The 20,449-nt window shown below is 45.2% G+C and overlaps 1 protein-coding gene across 5 annotated transcripts in view; it reads left to right on the forward strand.

Moving 5' to 3' along the window:
• Positions 1 to 20,449, forward strand: part of bicc1a (BicC family RNA binding protein 1a) — a 189,579-nt gene that overhangs the window by 121,532 nt on the left and 47,598 nt on the right. For all 5 annotated transcript variants that reach the window (XM_084321716.1, XM_084321717.1, XM_084321718.1 and 2 more), the window contains exons 6-8: positions 876 to 929; positions 11,422 to 11,604; positions 19,413 to 19,664. In XM_084321716.1, the coding sequence (XP_084177842.1) occupies positions 876 to 929; positions 11,422 to 11,604; positions 19,413 to 19,664 (489 nt within the window). The remainder of the gene's footprint in view (positions 1 to 875; positions 930 to 11,421; positions 11,605 to 19,412; positions 19,665 to 20,449) is intronic.

Consider the following 20,449-nt stretch of genomic DNA (forward strand, 5'->3'; position numbering starts at 1 on the left):
CACGTTACACTCTCCCGGTGAGAATCTGCGCGGCCAGGCTGGCTGCACATGTGTCGGAGGAAAACATGTGACAGTCTCCGGCCTCCCGGACCAACAGTAGGGGGGGGGGGGGGGGGGGTGCGCAACAACCAGGAAGGGGGTTGGGAATTGGCATAACGACTAACAGTGGGATGGGAGAAAAAATCGGAAAAAGGAGGGGGGAAAAGATAAAATAAAATAAAAAAATAAACTCTTAACTGGTAGGACTGACCTGTGTGTGTGGATGTGGAATTAAAGGGTCCTGAAACATACCAGATGGACCTCTACTGAACCTACTTTTATACCAGCTGGTCCCGAACACTGGAGCTTAATTTGTGTCGAAGCTCTGATTACAGTTGGCCTGAGCTTCGTCTCTGTGGGCTTCAACGCATGGCCTGCTCCATTATGGCGAGGAGTCGCTGATGAGAGAGGGGGTGTGGAGGACAGATATTTGCTGATCATTTCATTGGATCAATATCTAGAATTATCATCCTGTGGAGATCATTTTAATTGCAGTCACTAATTAAAGGCAATTTCTTTAATTGTGCCGTGTGGGACAATTTATTTTGCCAAGATGTTAAAACGCCATATATTTCTAATCTATGATGGTTCTGTGGCTTTCGATTTTAAAGAGCTTCAGCCAATGGGAATTAGTTTGGCGTGCAAAAATACATTTGGCTGATGGTTTAGCTTTTTAATTTAAGTTTAAGTTTGTAATTATTTTCTCTCTGTGTGTGTGTGTGTGTGTGTGTTCCCAGATTTTTACCGTCCACGGTTGGTATAAGTGTCATTGCTCATTTTGGACATGGTAAGCGACGTGTTGGCTAACTAATTTATGTGTTGCTCTGTCATAACAGGTCTCCATCGCAGGCCAGCCAGGAGGGGTGGAGGCAGCTCGAGCCAAAATAAGGGTACGTTGTGTTCGTTTCCTGCTGTCTCACTCTTCAGTAGCAATTTATGTCTCTGCTCTCAACTACGACGGTCACTGGTGTCATCCTCTAGTTGTCCTCCGAGTGCCTGTGTGACCGCAAGCCATAGCTCATGTAACACAGGACACAGTGGCTCAAGCGCAGCCTGCGCAGTGACTCATGTTCATCAGCTCTCCGGCTCTCTTGTTCCACCCCGAGTAGTAGTTTCCTGAAGCTGTAGTCACTCCCACATGAGCGTCGGACCCAACTTTCCGGCCCTTCTTGATGAAGTATGGCCTTCATCGCTAGTCCTTAATCCCCAGCCTCGGCCCCCGGTCCCTTGCTACCATCCTCCCCAGCCTCTTTTCTCAGAATGATGGTTAAACCAGAGTCTCCTCCTTCCTCTTCAGCCTGACTGGAGGAGACGTATCCTTAGTGTGAGCCTGTGCAGGAGGGGTCTTCTTAGCTCCAGCTTCTGAGGGTGGAGGATCTTTACCTCTGTGTTTGAATCCAGAGCCTTGCTTAGATTTTGCCACCACAACGATTATCCCCAGTGAGCTTCATTACTTGAACTGACCATGGCTAACAAGGCCAGGGTGTGTGTGTGCGTGTGTGTGTGTGCGTGTGTGTGTGTGTGCGTGTGTGTGTGCGTGTGCATGCGTTTTCATGTTGGCATGTGCACAGTGCACCCACATATCTGTGCTTAACATCTATTTTCACAAACAACAAGCCACAGCCCAGTCTGTCCACTTCCTTGCCTTGAACAAAAAAAAGAGCAACCAGAGATGTGGACTCCTTCTTGAGAGCAGTGTCTGACCCGAACCACTATCGGAGAGAGAGAGAGAGAGAGAGAGAGAGAGAGAGAGAGAGAGAGAGAGAGAGAGAGAGAGAGAGAGAGAGACAGAGAGAGAGAGAGAGAGAGAGAGAGAGAGAGAGAGACAGAGACAGAGAGAGAGAGAGGGGCTTATAAAGTAATCTGCTCATAACCACACGGATTGTTCTGCCTTCCAAAGAACACACAGTCAGCGGATGAGTGGGTGGATCAAAGGTATGTTTCCTTCTCTTCTTGACAAAACCCGGCCTCTTTTTCCTCTGGACCCAGACTCCCAATGCTGATCCCCCCGTCTGCTCTATCTAAACACCCGCTAGCATTAGCCACAGGCGTCATCCCAAGACGCTCCACGCTCATTACCGCACGGCCATTTTGCACATGCTGTTCGGATCTACAACTTTTCAAAACCTGAGCCACGAGGGCCCATTTCTTTTTTTTTATTTCTTATTCAACAAGCGCACAACTTATTTTCCTTCTCTCTTTCCATAAAATCCATACTTGGCAAAGGGGGCTGCATATAATAATCATCCCCCTTAGATCGCCCTCTGGCCCTGCCTTTCCTGCCTCTCCTCCCTCTTCCCAAATCCACCATTACAGTTGCTATATGTCCAGCAAACTGTCAGAACGACTTGCCGCACGGAAGGAAAATAACATCGCCCTCCGGCTGCTTCGCGATGGCGTGTGTTTAGTATCACAAGTTCCTCAACAACACTTTTTGTTCATTTTCTTTTTGCTTTAACCATCTACAGTAAAGCCAAGTGTCGCGCCCACACGACACTAGACGTGGTTTGTGAAACATTAAATATCTTTGGAATTGTTTGTGATAAAGACTCGCTTTAAATTTGTATCCGAATTGTGAGATTCTCTTCTATCCGTCACAATTTAAAGTGTATCTCTCTGTCGCCCGCTGGCTGGTAAGGCATATAATCTTGAAATATTTTGAAATTTAAATCGGCCCATCTATTCCTATATCTGTTAATGAGCTTTTAGCCTATAGCCAATGGAACTTCTAGAAATGGTCACGTGGGCTGGGAGACCCAATGGAACATGTCTATTGTTTGGGGGGTGGGAGCGTGGAGTTTGCTGGTTTCCTCGTGGTGGCGAGGTCGCCGGGACCGGGGGAGATGGGGTGGCCCGCGTGGGTGGCACTCCCATCACCGTGCATGGTGGGGTGAGCATCATGTACCTCGTGGCCGCATACGCACCTCTACATCGTGTACCTCGTGGCTGCAGACGCTCCTCTACATAGTGTACCTCGTGGCTGCATACGCTCCTCTACATCGTGTACCTCGTGGCCACATACGCTCCTCTACATAGTGTACCTCGTGGCCACATACGCTCCTCTACATAGTGTACCTCGTGGCCACATACGCTCCTCTACATAGTGTACCTCGTGGCCACATACGCTCCTCTACATAGTGTACCTCGTGGCCACATACGCTCCTCTACATCATGTACCTCGTGGCCACATACGCTCCTCTACATAGTGTACCTCGTGGCTGCATACGCTCCTCTACATCATGTACCTCGTGGCTGCATACGCTCCTCTACATAGTGTACCTCGTGGCTGCATACGCTCCTCTACATCATGTACCTCGTGGCCACATACGCTCCTCTACATAGTGTACCTCGTGGCTGCATACGCTCCTCTACATCATGTACCTCGTGGCTGCATACGCTCCTCTACATCATGTACCTCGTGGCCACATACGCTCCTCTACATCATGTACCTCGTGGCCACATACGCTCCTCTACATCGTGTACCTCGTGGCCACATACGCTCCTCTACATAGTGTACCTCGTGGCCACATACGCTCCTCTACATCATGTACCTCGTGGCTGCATACGCTCCTCTACATCATGTACCTCGTGGCCACATACGCTCCTCTACATCATGTACCTCGTGGCTGCATACGCTCCTCTACATCATGTACCTCGTGGCCACATACGCTCCTCTACATCATGTACCTCGTGGCCACATACGCTCCTCTACATCATGTACCTCGTGGCTGCATACGCTCCTCTACATCATGTACCTCGTGGCTGCATACGCTCCTCTACATCATGTACCTCGTGGCCACATACGCTCCTCTACATAGTGTACCTCGTGGCTGCATACGCTCCTCTACATCATGTACCTCGTGGCCACATACGCTCCTCTACATCATGTACCTCGTGGCCACATACGCTCCTCTACATCATGTACCTCGTGGCCACATACGCTCCTCTACATAGTGTACCTCGTGGCCACATACGCTCCTCTACATAGTGTACCTCGTGGCTGCATACGCTCCTCTACATAGTGTACCTCGTGGCCACATACGCTCCTCTACATCATGTACCTCGTGGCCACATACGCTCCTCTACATCATGTACCTCGTGGCTGCATACGCTCCTCTACATCATGTACCTCGTGGCCACATACGCTCCTCTACATAGTGTACCTCGTGGCTGCATACGCTCCTCTACATAGTGTACCTCGTGGCCACATACGCTCCTCTACATCATGTACCTCGTGGCTGTATACGCTCCTCTACATCATGTACCTCGTGGCTGCATACGCTCCTCTACATCATGTACCTCGTGGCTGCATACGCTCCTCTACATCATGTACCTCGTGGCCACATACGCTCCTCTACATAGTGTACCTCGTGGCTGCATACGCTCCTCTACATCATGTACCTCGTGGCCACATACGCTCCTCTACATAGTGTACCTCGTGGCTGCATACGCTCCTCTACATCATGTACCTCGTGGCCGCATACGCTCCTCTACATAGTGTACCTCATGGCTGCATACGCTCCTCTACATCATGTACCTCGTGGCCACATACGCTCCTCTACATAGTGTACCTCGTGGCTGCATACGCTCCTCTACATCATGTACCTCGTGGCCACATACGCTCCTCTACATCATGTACCTCGTGGCCACATACGCTCCTCTACATCATGTACCTCGTGGCCACATACGCTCCTCTACATCATGTACCTCGTGGCCACATACGCTCCTCTACATCATGTACCTCGTGGCCACATACGCTCCTCTACATAGTGTACCTCATGGCTGCATACGCTCCTCTACATCATGTACCTCGTGGCCACATACGCTCCTCTACATAGTGTACCTCATGGCTGCATACGCTCCTCTACATCATGTACCTCGTGGCCACATACGCTCCTCTACATCGGAAATTAATTTAAAAACAGCTTTGGGTGAGAACGAACCAACACTCACAGTTAGCCATTCTGCTCCTAGTGGCAGTTCACAGGCATGGCACGTTGACCTTTCCATCAGACCTTTGTATGTGACACTCGTGTTTAGAGAGTCTGTTGCTTAGAGTGTCTTTGAACTCTGATATGTGAGGAACTGACAGGCAGTTTGATTGGTGGGTTGCTACGGTATGTCGATCACTATTTTACTGACGGTGAATTCAGTCAGTAGGTAGTGCTGGTAGTACTCACGTCCAGCCAAACCCCTACCACAAGCAGCTGTACAATGATACTCTGCCCCCGGCTCTCAGCACTCCCCAACAATCCCCTCCTGCATGCAGTGTTCTCAGGAACCTCAGTATTGCTGCTTGCCATGTTCACGAGAACCGCAGTATTGCTGCATGCAGTGTTCTCGAGAACACACACACTCTCGACACCTTCCCTCCAAATCTCTAGTGCTGCCCTGTGTTGTGTGGCCCCCTGCCCCCTGTGTTGTGTGGCCCCCTGCCCCCTCTGTTGTGAAGCATGGCTAGGTCAGTCTACTGTAGCTCCTGTTATGAGAAGTAGGGTCTGTTCTCAGTGGGGATAGGGGTCCACTCTCTCCTGTCTTGTCTGCAGTCACAGCCGGTCTAACAGTAATGGTACATGTCTGGATATTTTTCGTTTTGGTGATAATAATAATAATACTTCTCTCTAGCAAGTGAACCTATGATACAGACTGGCTGAGTGGAGGTCTGTGGTATTACTAGGGGTAGGTGAGTGGTTGAGAATGCCTTTTCCAACAATGACGATTGGAATAAACAATAAGACAATTTTTTTTCTCTTGCCCTTTCATTCCAGTATCAATACATTTTTTGTTGGTAGTGTGGGCCAAATAGATTTTGCTTATGGTTAAAAAGTCACCGGGCCAAAATGTAAAGTTTGTTGTTATATAGCGCCGCCATCTGGCCAAATAGAACCAAATTCGACACTGCACCCCGACTGCTGCTGCCACAGATCCTGCCTGTGAACACAATAACTGGAACCGTTTTTATTTTAATCTTCAAATTTTCACATTCATCATTCATGTATAATATATTATTATATTATGGGTTAAACCGCATGACTGCCAGATCCAATCGGATAGAAATTATCATGGTAAACGGGAAGTGATGTGAATGCTTTGTCCACATTTGTACCAAACTTGACCAACCTGTGTGTCCTATGATGGCAGTGAGGCCATCATTTGCCTTTGCATTATGCCTGTGAAGTCATTTGGCCTCATGGTGGCGCTAGTCTCACAAAATGTAATAATATGAATTACTCCTCCACCGCTTGCTATCTGATCATGATGAAATGTGAAATTTGTAGTCCCTTTGTGGTACCCTGCTGCCGTTATCAATATGAAAGTGATACACAAACCATGTAGATTTAACACAATTCCTCCTACTCCTCCTCGGCCAATGACTTGATTCTCATTAAAACATAGTGTGGCATCTAATTGATCACCATTTTTAAAAGTTAAACGAAGGGAGACCAATCTGTTGGGAGTGGAGGTGTGGTCAAAATATGTAATTGAGGATCTGGGTTGTCTCGAATGTGATGAGACAGATTCAGTCATTAAAAACTGAATATATGCAAACAAAACATTATACCAAGTTGTTAGTTCACAGCATTAGATTTATTAATGAATAAAATAAATAGAACATATGTTTTCAATATCGATTAACAATTTTACAGATCAATGCAGTTGGACTTCTATATTCATATCGATGCATCAACTATGTTTGTAAAAATGTGCCCAATCCTCTTCTCGCCCAGTATGTTTTCAATCTTACATTAAAGCGACAGTACACTATTAAAGTGTTCTCATAACTGAATAAACAAACCGTTCTCACGAGAGGACATTTGGATTTACGGAACATGACTTGAAGCTAGAGAGCATCCTGAAAGTTACTATTTCACTGTGTGGTTTTTACATGAGCACGGCCTACAAATGACCACACGCTATGTTGGTTCACGTCGCCTCAAAAATATTTTGTTTTGATTTATGATGAAATAAGATAATAATAGTCGGATGGAGTGGCTGACCTACAATGATAGTCAAGTCAAGTCAAGAGTTTTATTTGTCACGGCATACGAGTATACAATGAAATGCGGGTGGTCTTGCCCGCAACGATGTGCATAATACAATAGTAATAACATATAATAGAATCCAATAGAACGACATTGTGCAATAAAACAAGTAAACAGAGTAGGGCATATCGGTATATGTACATAAGTTATTTACAGAGCATGGTAGGACATGCTAGGTCCTGCGGTAGTGCAATACACTGTTAGCTACGGATGAGGCACTGGGTCTTTATGTACATGCTATATTATACAATCTCAAGTTATACTATACTATTCTCTTAAAGTGACCTTTCCTTAGTGGCCATAAGTGTGGGCGTGTGCAGCATGAGTGTGTGATGAATGGGGAGGAGGGAGGAGGGGGGAGGGGTTGATCGCTCCTCTGGAAGGGGAGATATCCACAAGAAAGACAAAGAAAGAAAGAGACAGGTGCACTTTCTCAACCTGCTTGTATTTCCCCTTCTGAGAATTTCCCCATCCACAGCTCTTTGGCAGTTATCACTAAAAACAAAACGGTTCAAAGAGAAGGGGCTGAGGTCATATTAGTGACATCACCCTCTTACCGAGGCTAGATTGCGTGAGAACAAGGATTCTACAAGGAAGACCCCAGCCATAGACAAAATTGTGCAGACAAATCATATTTTACATTTAGTCGGTTATCTCACGCTTTTATCCAAAGCGACTTACAAGTTCTGTACAACAGGTCAGCAGGAAGGGCACAACTCTGGCTGCTGAGTGACATTTGTTCGTCAAACAGTGTTGAACTGTCAAACTGTTGTTTTTTTTTCCCCCACTAGAGTGTCCCTTTAACACTTTGAGTGCCACTCACGAGATATCTCGGGTTTTTAATAGTGACGTTGAATGGCACTCACGAGATTTCTCTGATTTTTAAATTTTTTTTAGCGATCTGAAAAATTATTGCATCACCCGAGCCTACCCGAGTATAGCCGAGCGGCGCCGGCGATCACTGTGGAAAAAAGCGCCCCCTGTCGTCTCCCAGATGACATAAGTGATTTTGGAATGGACTCAATGAAAATGAATGGGGAAAAAAATCCGGTACTCCACATTTTCCAGTCCACTGATCCAGCCGGGGTTACCACAGTTCATTCTGGAACCTCAGATCCCCGCTGATCATGGAGTTCTACAGTATCGCGTTGGATCCATACACGTATCAATTTTTTTCGAATGGTGATCAGGAATTGGAATATACCAGTTGGATACCATCTGATGTCAGGTAAGGACTCTATGTTATCAGTGTTAGGATAATCTCAGAGTAAGTTTGATGAAGATATAGGCTGTTTTGTGAAATGTCTTCTTTCGGTTTCACTGTAAAAGTCAGAGAGGAAATCAACGAGGCGATTATCCGCGCGCGGCCGTAATGTGCTTGCGTGCACGTATAATATTGATCATCTAGCGTTTATTTGAAAACGATTCATAAAAAGGCTGACGAATATCAACGTTGTGGAATATTCCACTAAAAGACGATTTTCATAGAATGCTCCAGAATGAGCTGTTTTTTATATCAAAACGGGGGCTTTTCTAACTGCTCTGAAACGGAAACGACGCGATAAAAAAACAATCTGCCTTGACAGCACTGACTGGAAAATAGTCTTTGATAATGCGATGGGCAGATTAGACACATTTAAAACATAGATTAGGCTATATTAACGTTAACATTGGCGCCGATGGTGGCATTCAGCCGGTAAAAATGAAAACCAGGCGTGGCGCTCAAAGTGTTAACAAAGCGTCAAGCCATAATAAAGTTTTCAATCAATCAATCAATCAATCAATGTGCAGCCCCCCACCCACCCACCCAACCCCACCCCACCTACCCAACCTCCTCCAATGTACAGTTTCTACGTCAAATGTATATACACTCTTTTTCTGGACACTTTTTGTATCACAAACAGTACTGTATTTGCAAATCTGGTATGTCATAAATGTATAGATGTATAGTACTGTCTATCTGTATGTCGTGTGGGTCATATATGTTATGGTGAATTGAAAATGGGGGACCCTGATGTAAACAAGACGAAAGTCTTTCTCTGGTCTGCATCCCCTTAACAATTGTATGTATTGAGCTGTACTGTACTGTACCCATTCTGCAATCTGTTAATAAACTTTTCAATCAATCATAGGGTGCAGGTCACAAGGAAGGAGGGTCTGTTATCCCAGCTTCTGGCCTCCTCTGTTTAGGTTACCAGTATATAAATGTACACAGTATACAGTTGATCCTGGGTGGCCTGTCAACCACATCCTGTCCCCCCCCCCCCCCCGGCTCCTAAAGGTGGTTTATATGGCTTATTCACTTGCTGTGGTACAGATGTAAGGAATCACCCTCTCTTAAGAATTAGTATATCGTGGACTTACAACGAGGTTATCCGTCTGGTGTGGAGAGGCCTGCCTCTGTTAGTAGGGTTTCACTGAGGGCATTTGGATCCTCTATAGCCCTTTAAAAAGACTTACTGGAGTAATTCCCCAGATCGCGCAGAGCTGGAAATGATCACTAGGCGACGGCGTTGAGAGAGCCGTCAGTTTTTGCCTCGCAGACATTTTCTTTTGTACTTTTCTCTTCATCCACTTGGACGAGACAACCGAAGCCTTTTACCGTTGGATTGTGTAACGGCACGACGCGGAGCGTCTCTGGTGCCAGGTGGACCTTTTTGTAAAAAGCTGAGGTCAGCTCCTTCTGCAAAGCCGGTCTATTCTTCATTCAGCCGCTGCCGCTCGACTCGCCTGTCCCTCTCCGCGTTTCCCTCCGCGTTTCCCTCCGCGCTGACCTAAATTTCGCGAGCCCTTGCAGTGCGAACGTGGTGAAACGTGATATAAAATGTAGGCCTGAAAACACATATGGGACTGATCACGGGCTGCATTTCTTTGGTCAGAGCAATTCATGCTGCTTGCCCTTCACTGGCAGCCAAAACCAAAGTGGCACTCTGCCCGCGAGTCGGTGTTTGGATAGCACTCTTTCTTTCTTTTGTGTGTGTGTGTGTGTGTGTGTGTGTGTGTGTGTGTGTGTGTGTGTGTGTGTGTGTGTGTGTGTGTGTGTGTGTGTGTGTGTGTGTGTGTGTGTGTGTGTGTGTGTGTGTGTGTGTGTGTGTGTGTGTGTGTGTGTGTGTGTGTGTGTGCGAGCAAGCATTCCCTTCCTTGTGTGCATCCCCTCCATTTTGTGTGTATGGGCATGTGTACAGTTGTGTGCTTCCCCTCTCGTGTGCGCATGCCTATGTGTATGTATGAGCCTCTCGGTCAGCAGTGTCTTCTTCTGGGGCCCACGTCTACTCCGTTTGAAGGGCCGCCGTGATCCGAACCAATGGGTTCATTGGAACGAGTGTATCTTTTGCCTTCGTTTGTCCGTCCGTCTGCAGTCTTGCAACTTTTGCGTTTTTTTTCGATGTAGCGACATTAATATTTATGTGAATATCATCATCGGACCGGTTAGAGCGCGGGGCTGACGTTAGACAGGATCCATCGTGAAAGCGCTGTGAGGCGCATTTTGGATTAAATTAAATCCTTATGCCTGTGTGAGCGGCGGTTCAATATCCCAGGCGTGGCACCACTGTGCCTCGATGGCGTGTGTGTGACTCGGGCGTGTTTTATTTTTATTTTTTTTTCCACATCCCTGTGGAATGCTGGCACCGTTGACCTCATAGTGAGTGATTGACAAGATGTGGATGGATTCGAGCCGACAGGTTTACATGGCGTGTTCTGTGGCTGCCTGCGACCCTCCCGCAGGTAGACGTGTTATATGTCTGCGTGTGTTGGAGACACACGTCTGCTCCTATGTAAAGGAATCTCCCGCCGCCTCTTTTACATGTGCTTCTACTCACACCCCGTACAACCGGCGGCAGTCGTAGACGGCTCGCTACGGGACCGTATGTGATACGAGCTACTGTGCCGTACCGGCGCCGCTGGTGGACAAATGATACATGCGGCGCCAGTAGGTTCGTGTCAAAGCCAACCATCTTTCTTACTGCCAACAATGACCGTCTTGTGATAGACCTGTCGGCTCTTCCCAACACAAGAGTCATGCTGGGATTATGGTATTCCAGTTGATAGTTAAGCGATGGAGGTGGGAATCCTCCCTGTGACTCACTCTCTCTCTCTCTCTCTCTCTCTCTCTCTCTCTCTCTCTCTCTCTCTCTCTCTCTCTCTCTCTCTCTCTCTCTCTCTCTCTCTCTCTCTCTCTCTCTCCTGTTAGCTATTGCATTAGCAAACATTGCTACAGGAAATAAACATCCTTTTAGAATGTTATCGTTGTCACTTTGATGATACAATTAAATAGTATCTCTCTCTCTCTCTCCCTCACCCCTCACCCCATTCTTCCCTCCCTCCCTCCACCTCCCAGGAGCTTCTCCCGCTGGTGCTGTCCTTTGAGCTGCCAGCCATCGTGCAGCCAGACCCCGGCTCCCCCACCGTGCAGCACATCTCCCAGACCTACAACCTCACCGTGTCCTTCAAGCCCCCGACACGCCTCTATGGGACCACCGGGGTGGTGCGCGGCTCGCAGAACAACACCACGGCCGTCAAGGTGAGGCTCTCTTGACCTCCAGCTCACTGTGCTGGTGTCCTCCTCCTCGACTGAAGACGTTCTTAGTTGACTCGTAGACGTAGGACTTTGCCGCCTAATTGATGCGTTGATCTAATTGTTTCCCTACATGCAATTATGCAGAAGGACCTCTTTTTAAAGTGAGTGCTTACAAGAGATGTGCGTATCATCATGTGCTTGCTCAGCATGAAAAAAAGATACATAAAAGAGGACTAATTGACTAGCAAAGCCTTGGTAGACAAAGACCAAACTGACCGACTAATCACCTAACAAGGGGTGGGGCTAGCTGTTATTTTAGCTTACTAATCACCTAACAAGGGGCCGGGCTAGCTGTTATTTTAGCTTACTAATCACCTAACAAGGGGTGGGGCTAGCTGTTATTTTAGCTTACTAATCACCTAACAAGGGGCCGGGCTAGCTGTTATTTTAGCTTACTAATCACCTAACAAGGGGCCGGGCTAGCTGTTATTTTAGCTTACTAATCACCTAACAAGGGGTGGGGCTAGCTGTTATTTTAGCTTACTAATCACCTAACAAGGGGCCGGGCTAGCTGTTATTTTAGCTTACTAATCACCTAACAAGGGGTGGGGCTAGCTGTTATTTTAGCTTACTAATCACCTAACAAGGGGCCGGGCTAGCTGTTATTTTAGCTTACTAATCACCTAACAAGGGGCCGGGCTAGCTGTTATTTTAGCTTACTAATCACCTAACAAGGGGCCGGGCTAGCTGTTATTATGGCTTACTAATCACCTAACAAGGGGTGGGGCTAGCTGTTATTTTAGCTTACTAATCACCAAGGGGTGGGGCTAGCTGTTATTTTAGCTTACTAATCACCTAACAAGGGGTGGGGCTAGCTCTTATTTTAGCTTACTAATCACCTAACAAGGGGCCGGGCTAGCTGTTATTTTAGCTTACTAATCACCTAACAAGGGGCCGGGCTAGCTGTTATTTTAGCTTACTAATCACCTAACAAGGGGTGGGGCTAGCTGTTATTTTAGCTTACTAATCACCTAACAAGGGGCCGGGCTAGCTGTTATTTTAGCTTACTAATCACCTAACAAGGGGTGGGGCTAGCTGTTATTTTAGCTTACTAATCACCTAACAAGGGGCCGGGCTAGCTGTTATTTTAGCTTACTAATCACCTAACAAGGGGCCGGGCTAGCTGTTATTTTAGCTTACTAATCACCTAACAAGGGGCCGGGCTAGCTGTTATTATGGCTTACTAATCACCTAACAAGGGGTGGGGCTAGCTGTTATTTTAGCTTACTAATCAACAAGGGGTGGGGCTAGCTGTTATTTTAGCTTACTAATCACCTAACAAGGGGCCGGGCTAGCTGTTATTTTAGCTTACTAATCACCTAACAAGGGGTGGGGCTAGCTGTTATTTTAGCTTACTAATCACCTAACAAGGGGTGGGGCTAGCTGTTATTTTAGCTTACTAATCACCTAACAAGGGGTGGGGCTAGCTGTTATTTTAGCTTACTAATCACCTAACAAGGGGCCGGGCTAGCTGTTATTATGGCTTACTAATCACCTAACAAGGGGCCGGGCTAGCTGTTATTATGGCTTACTAATCACCTAACAAGGGGTGGGGCTAGCTGTTATTATGGCTTACTAATCACCTAAGAAGGGGTGGGGCTAGCTGTTATTTTAGCTTACTAATCACCTAAGAAGGGGTGGGGCTAGCTGTTATTATGGCTTACTAATCACCTAACAAGGGGTGGGGCTAGCTGTTATTTTAGCTTACTAATCACCTAAGAAGGTGGGGCTAGCTGTTATTTTAGCTTACTAATCACCTAACAAGGGGTGGGGCTAGCTGTTATTTTAGCTTACTAATCACCTAACAAGGGGCCGGGCTAGCTGTTATTATGGCTTACTAATCACCTAACAAGGGGTGGGGCTAGCTGTTATTATGGCTTACTAATCACCTAAGAAGGGATGGGGCTAGCTGTTATTTTAGCTTACTAATCACCTAAGAAGGGGTGGGGCTAGCTGTTATTATGGCTTACTAATCACCTAACAAGGGGTGGGGCTAGCTGTTATTTTAGCTTACTAATCACCTAAGAAGGGGTGGGGCTAGCTGTTATTTTAGCTTACTTTTATGAGTGAGTTGTTCTCCTCTATTCGGCATGCAGTGTAGTTGTATACCATGCAGTTCCATAGATTGGATACAGACTTTGGTAGAGGAATCTTTTTGAAGCTCTTCAGTTACTTTAAGGCTTCACAGTTCATTTAGAAATGTAATCAAAATCGCAATATGGCCTAGGGCAATTTTAAAATCGCAGGAGGCTATAATATTTGATGAAGGTGAAATGTATTAAAATACTTTTCGAATTAACCTCTTAACAGGCACCCAGAAAAGTGGAATTTCTTTTTACTTGAACTTGGGGACTGCATACTTTTTTTGCAAAGCTTAGCTTTATACTTTATACTTATAGCACATGCATGAGCCTGGTCTCTTTTGAAAGATAACATTCGGAAGCTACTAATGCAAGAAAGGAAAATCACTTTTAGTGCTAATGAAAGAGTAACAGAGGTCTGAACTTGAGTTGAACTTGAACTTGTGTACTCACATTTTTCTGTAGTGGTTGCAAGATTCCATATTCCAATATTCCAGCATAGTGGTATAAATATAAAAATCCACTCAGAAATGGGTCTTTGACATACATTTAAGTAAAACGACGTGAAAAAATAAATAATAATAATAATTTCCAAAATCTATTTCCTCATCCACCACAGTGCATTCTGAAGATTCACTTCCCGTTTTCGTCAACTTTCACCTAGTTCCTATATTAGCACCCCCCCATGTGGGGTATTGTTGGAAGCGTACACTTGCAGTTCTGGAGTGTCTGGAGTCCGGGGTGCTTATTGCTTAATAACAGCGGAGCAGTGCTGCCGTTGCTTCCGCGTTTTCCCTGATTGGCTGCGACACGCCCCGCGGCAGGCGCGGCAACCGCCGCGGAGCGGAGCGGCAGAGCTTGCGGCATTATGTAACCGCCCTAATCCGCCATGATTTTCATTCGGCGCTCAGCTCACCTGGCAACGCAGCAGTCCTGCGGTCCTGCGGTCCGTTGTTGACAAGTTCGAATCCCATCAATTTTTTTTTTTTTAACGTGATTTTTTTTTTTAGCGTGTATTTTCGCCGGTTAAGGTTAGGCATGGTTAAGGTTAAGGTTAGGCATTGTTTCGGAGTTGGTTAAGGTTAGAACGGTTAAGTTTAGGCGCTGTTAAGGAGCTGGTTAAGGTTAGAGTTTGTCTTAGAGAATGGCAATATTCTTTCTATGGTTAAGGTTAAGGTTAGGCATGGTTAAGGTTAAGGTTAGGCATTGTTTCGGAGTTGGTTAAGGTTAGAACGGTTAAGTTTAGGCGCTGTTAAGGAGCTGGTTAAGGTTAGAGTTTGTCTTAGAGACAGCCTATTTCCGCACTGCCGCTCTCCCGCGTTGCCGCGGTCACATGGTCAAATTGTCACATTCTTGCACTGCTCCGCTGTTAAAAAGCAACACGCGTCCGGGGTGGTCATCTGACGCGCAGCGTGTAAAAAGATGCTCGCCTGACATATCGTCATCTAAAACTCGAGAACCGAGGCACGGATTTGGTCGAGTGAGGTGGCGTTCTAACTTCTAACGGCAACAAATAGATCTTTCGAACGGTATATTATATGCATGACGGCCCGACGCCGGTACCTCTCCTGTTGAGACGTTAAATATTGTGGGGCTCCTGAAATGGCTCCATGTCACTTTAATCCTTTTTTAAAGGTCCCCTCCAGATATATTTTAAACCCTTAAACATTTTCTATATTGAATAACAATTTGTATAAATGTGTTTTTCCACCAACTTGTTCAATAAACTACAGAAATTTGCTTAGCAGCATCTCTACACCTTTACCCTCATTGAAAATGCAAGGATCTATTAATATTAGTGATGCACCGATGTGAAAATTGTGACCGATAACCGGTATTAATATTGCTGTTCTGGCCGATACCGATATTTACCGATGTCGATATCTCTGTATAGAAAACCCTTTTTTATGATAATCAAATAAAGAGCTATTTTCCAAAACGCATTTTCTTTTTACTTTTGTAACTTATTTTCAGAAATGATTGATATTTTGAAACTATTTAAGGCCAAAACATGTAAAAAAAAAAAATAATATCGGCCCATATCGGCCCTATCGTCATATCGGACCGATACCGATGTGTAAAAAAAAAAAACTGCCATATCGGCCGATATATCGTGCATCACTAATTAATATGCAAATTCGAAACAAACAACCATTGATATTTACCAGGAATATAATCGGCAGATTATATTCTTTCAAGACATGTCAATACCTACACAGTTTTCTGTAAATGCTGAAGCTAAAGGTGTCAAGTTACCACATAATCCATGTTAGGTTCGACCTATTGGTGACACATCACACACGCAACTCAGATTTCATTGAAGTGCAGAGAAGCTTTCCCTCTCCAGGGGAAGAATGTTCAAATGGTGCTCTGTGGGACATGTTCTGCACAAATAACAATCTGTATAGTCCAAGAGGAGTTAACCATAAAAAAAACACTTTTGGAATTAAAATAATGACACAAAAAATACCATTCCCTCTGACATCGCATTAACTGTGAAAATAATTACGATGCGATATTTTGTCCATATATCGTGCTGCCCTACTCTACCTTAAGTCATAACCAGCGCCGCCACATGTCTGGGAATTGCATCAAGCTCAGTCCACTCCCCTCCTCTGCATATTTTCACGCCCGCTATCCGCACGCCCCAAGGTGGTTTTCCTGGTCTCCCGACAGTTCAAGGCCCACCGACATCACTCCCGGCCCTCCTCCCCTTTCGCCCGTATATATCCCGCCGTATTGCGCCCAGCGCCACAGGCGAGGGAGAGTGCTGAGAGATGTGGGGTGGGTCGGTGTGACCGGCTGGTTGCTGGTTCAGCTCCCCAGTGGCAAGAGCCGCTCAGCACTTCTCCATTACTGCCCCGGCAGGTCCAACAGTCTCTCGTCAGTTAAATGTTTTAAGAGTTTCTCTACTCAGCCCCCTGCTCTGCTGCTTGTGTGCATGTGCAGACGGCGCACACATCCAGACTGTCTACCGCCGTTGCGTCAGAGTTGTGGCTGGCTTAAAAAAAACAAAAGTCATGCCCTGGAGCCTTCTTACCACGTGTGCCAACAATGACCCCCTGCTGCTCCTCCTCCAGTACTGACCCACACGCTTCCATACCAGTACTGGATATCAGAGTGTTAGGAGAATATACCCAATATTAAGATCTGATTTCAGAAACGTGTCTCGAAGCAGAGTGACTTTGATTTTGTGCTTCTTTTTTGGGAGGGACACATACAGGAGTATATCGATTTCTCAAATTGAGGAATACTCTTTATCGGTCCATAATGAGAGTGTAGGACTCATTAGCCCTTACTATGGATGTCCTTTCAATTTAATGTGTGAGTGGGTGGGCATATTTGTGTGTGTGTGTGGGTGTGTGGGTAGAGGTGTTTGTGGCTGTGTGGCTGGGTGTGTTGGTGTATTTATGTGGGTTCATGTTTGTGTGTGTGCATTGTGTGTATCTGTATGCAAGTATGTATCCGAGTATGTGTGTGTCTGTCTGTGTGTATGCGTGCATTGAGGCAGGGGCCCAGAGTTTGTGGTGGGTCTTAGGGGTCAGTCTGTCTAGGGATCCTGTCCTGATCCAAGCTGGGAGCTTAAAGGGACTACGTGAGCTATGTTCTGTGGTGCTGTGAGACCCGCGAACCATTGTGGATGTCTGTGCTCTGCCGGCCTCAGTGAGTGGACTCCATAGCTTCACAATGGAAAGGCTCGGTCTTGCAGAATTACATCAGAGAGACAATAAGGAACGAGACGGTCTGACTGGCCAGCAGATGGAGTGGAAAAGCCAGCAGTTTCCATTGGTTTTATAATGTATACTTTTATTAATCTCCTTGGGGGAAACTCATCCTCTGCATTTGACCCATCCTATCTATGTTATGAGCAGTAATAATAATAATAATAATAATAATAATAATAATAATAATAATAATAATAATAATAATAATAATAATAATAATAATAATAATAGATTCAATTTGTACCGCACTTTATATTCGCGAGAATCTCAGAGTGCTACAGGAGATATAGACAAAAAGTTAAATGAATAAAACAATTAAAATGAATAAAAACAATTAAAATGAATAAAACAACCAATGAAATGGAAGAACATAAAAGTAAAAAAAAGAAAAACGGAGAACCCAGAGGAAACCCACGCAAACACGGGGAGAACATGCTAACTCCACACAGAATGCCCCCCCCCCTGCTGGGGTTTGAACCCAGGACCTTCTTGCTGTGAGACAACAGTGCTAACTACTGCACCAGCGTGCCACCTTTTAGGAAGTAGACTGCTGGAGTTTTGTCTTCTAGGGAAATGGTTGACCTTCCTGCGCAGCATGGTTTTCTGTCCTTCATTTAATAACCTGTTGGTATGTAGTGTGTTATTGCTATTAATTAGACATATGGTTTCTGTTCAGTTTAGTTCTGACAAAGAGATTTCATAATGCACTTTATTGATGCGGTTCCATTTATTTTGTGAGAATAGGTGTTCTCTTACACACAACATGCAAGTCATTTACATTACAAGATCTTATCAAGAGGATATCCAAAAAAAATAACCTTTAACCTGTTAAACCTCTAGCCATATTTTCTGAAATTTCGCCCTAAAAGTACATACCCAAGTAAATGGAAGATTACTCCACTTCTACAATGTCCATTTGCATGTTCTTGGTATATAGGGACATCTATGGACCTCAGGGAATGTATGTGTGTCGGTTACTATGCTTGAGTATTTTTTTATTTAAATTTGTTATCTTTGATGGTGAATAACATCATGCTAACATTGACCAAAAGTGAAAAGGGCAGATGATTAACAGTGTTTTTTGTAGATACAGTACTGAATTTTGCCATCCGGACACATGCAATATGAAATATGAATATAGAATATCAGGCCTATAAATGACGTTATCCAAGTCATACATCTATGGTTGATCAGGCCAAATCTCCGTTTTCCAATGGCAGAGTTAAATCTGGATTTAGTACCACCAGGCGCCCGGTATAGGGCAGCAAAGACCGTGGATGAGAGTAAGTACAGTTTCTTTTGTATAATGTCCATAGCTCCGCCATTTTTTACCGGATTGAGACATGTTTTTTTCCTAGACGTTCACAGAAAGGTAAATAAACAATATAGGCTACGTTGTATTTTATGGCAATAACGTTGAGGTTTGTGAGATATAGATGAAAAAGATGAAATGAAAAAACTAGTAATAATAATAATTTATATTCTCCTTTGGTTAATTACAATTTACTCAAGCATAGTAACAGATACAATATTTCTGACACTGGGAATGCATTCACTGAGGTCCATAGATAAAGAACATGCAAATACCCCTTGTAGAAGTGGAGCAATCTTCCATTTACTTGGGTATGTACTTTTAGGCGAATCTTCTGAAAATATGGCTAGGGCTTAAGAGGTTAATCCGTGAGTAAAGTAAAATATTGATTGAAAAAAAAGTTTCCAAGGCAACCTGGTCTCGCTCCCTTGTCAAAAGGAAGCGTTTGGGGAAATGACTCATTCACTTGGGAGATCATGGGGCTCTTTGAGCAGAAGAGTGTTGTCGGGGGCGAATCCTACACCTGCCTAGTCTTGTTTTGCTTGAGTAATACATTTCAATTGACTATTTCCTCTTCAATCAAACAAATCAATTGTCTCCCACTAACACGTGTGTCCTTTTTGCTTGGCCCAGAGGGGCACCGCGATGCTGCTGGAGCATCTCACCGGCAGCCTGGCCAGTGCCATCTCCGTCAGCACCCACCTGGACATCGCCCCCCAGCACCACCTCTTCATGATGGGCCGAAATGGCAGCAACATCAAGCACATCACCCAGAGGACCGGAGCGCAGATCCACTTCCCCGACCCCAACAGCCCCCAGAAGAAATCCACAGTCTACATCCAGGGCACCATCGAGTCTGTTTGCTTGGCACGTCAGTACCTCATGGTATGTACCGCGGAGAGAGCGCTTGTGTGTTTGCGTCTGTGAGCTTGCGTGCATTGGTGTGTTTTGTTTATTGGTATCAAATTTGAATGTTTTTACTTTAAGTCTAAATTCATCGGTTTTAAAACCATTGGTTAGAAAACCGCCCCGCAAGAATGACTTGACTAGCAATTTTAAACGGACAGTAATTTCTACGCCTCGCGTATGGATTTATAGGTTCCACATTGTGTGTGTGCGGTAGCTCTAATGGAAACAACTGTTCAATGTAATGTCAACATGGTACGTGTGAATGATGCCGTGGGTTTGGAAAAGTTAACCGTGGGTTTACAATGTCTAAAACCAGGATTGGCTTTAAGGGTATTTAAATGGCCTTGTGAAGAATTTGCCTGGCCACGATTGTAAGTAGAATTTAGATAAACACACTGAGCCCACTCAGGGTCACCCCGCTGAGATTTATAGATAGCGCTGAGACATGTACAGTATGTATAATTCCATCAAATGTTCTCTTTGTTGAATGATTCCCGTCTGTAGACTGATTACCCCTTTTGAATGGACAATGGTTAAAGTAAGTATTTGCCTTTGTGGATTGAAGTTTCCGTGTGGTCAGTCATCCTTGTCTGTTAACTTATACATAGGTCTACCCTCTCATGGTCAGCACATTAGCATTGACTTGCGGGGGCAAAGGAATGGACCTCACATATAGTTTGTTCAAATTGCTGCTGTCATTGTTGTGTTGCTGCCCTGGACCACTGTGGTCATGCGCATCTGAAATTACAGCGGGAAATGAT

The sequence above is a fragment of the Notolepis coatsorum genome (assembly GCF_963971535.1).
Source record: "Notolepis coatsorum genome assembly, chromosome: 9".
In the NCBI taxonomy this organism is placed as follows: domain Eukaryota; kingdom Metazoa; phylum Chordata; class Actinopteri; order Aulopiformes; family Paralepididae; genus Notolepis; species Notolepis coatsorum.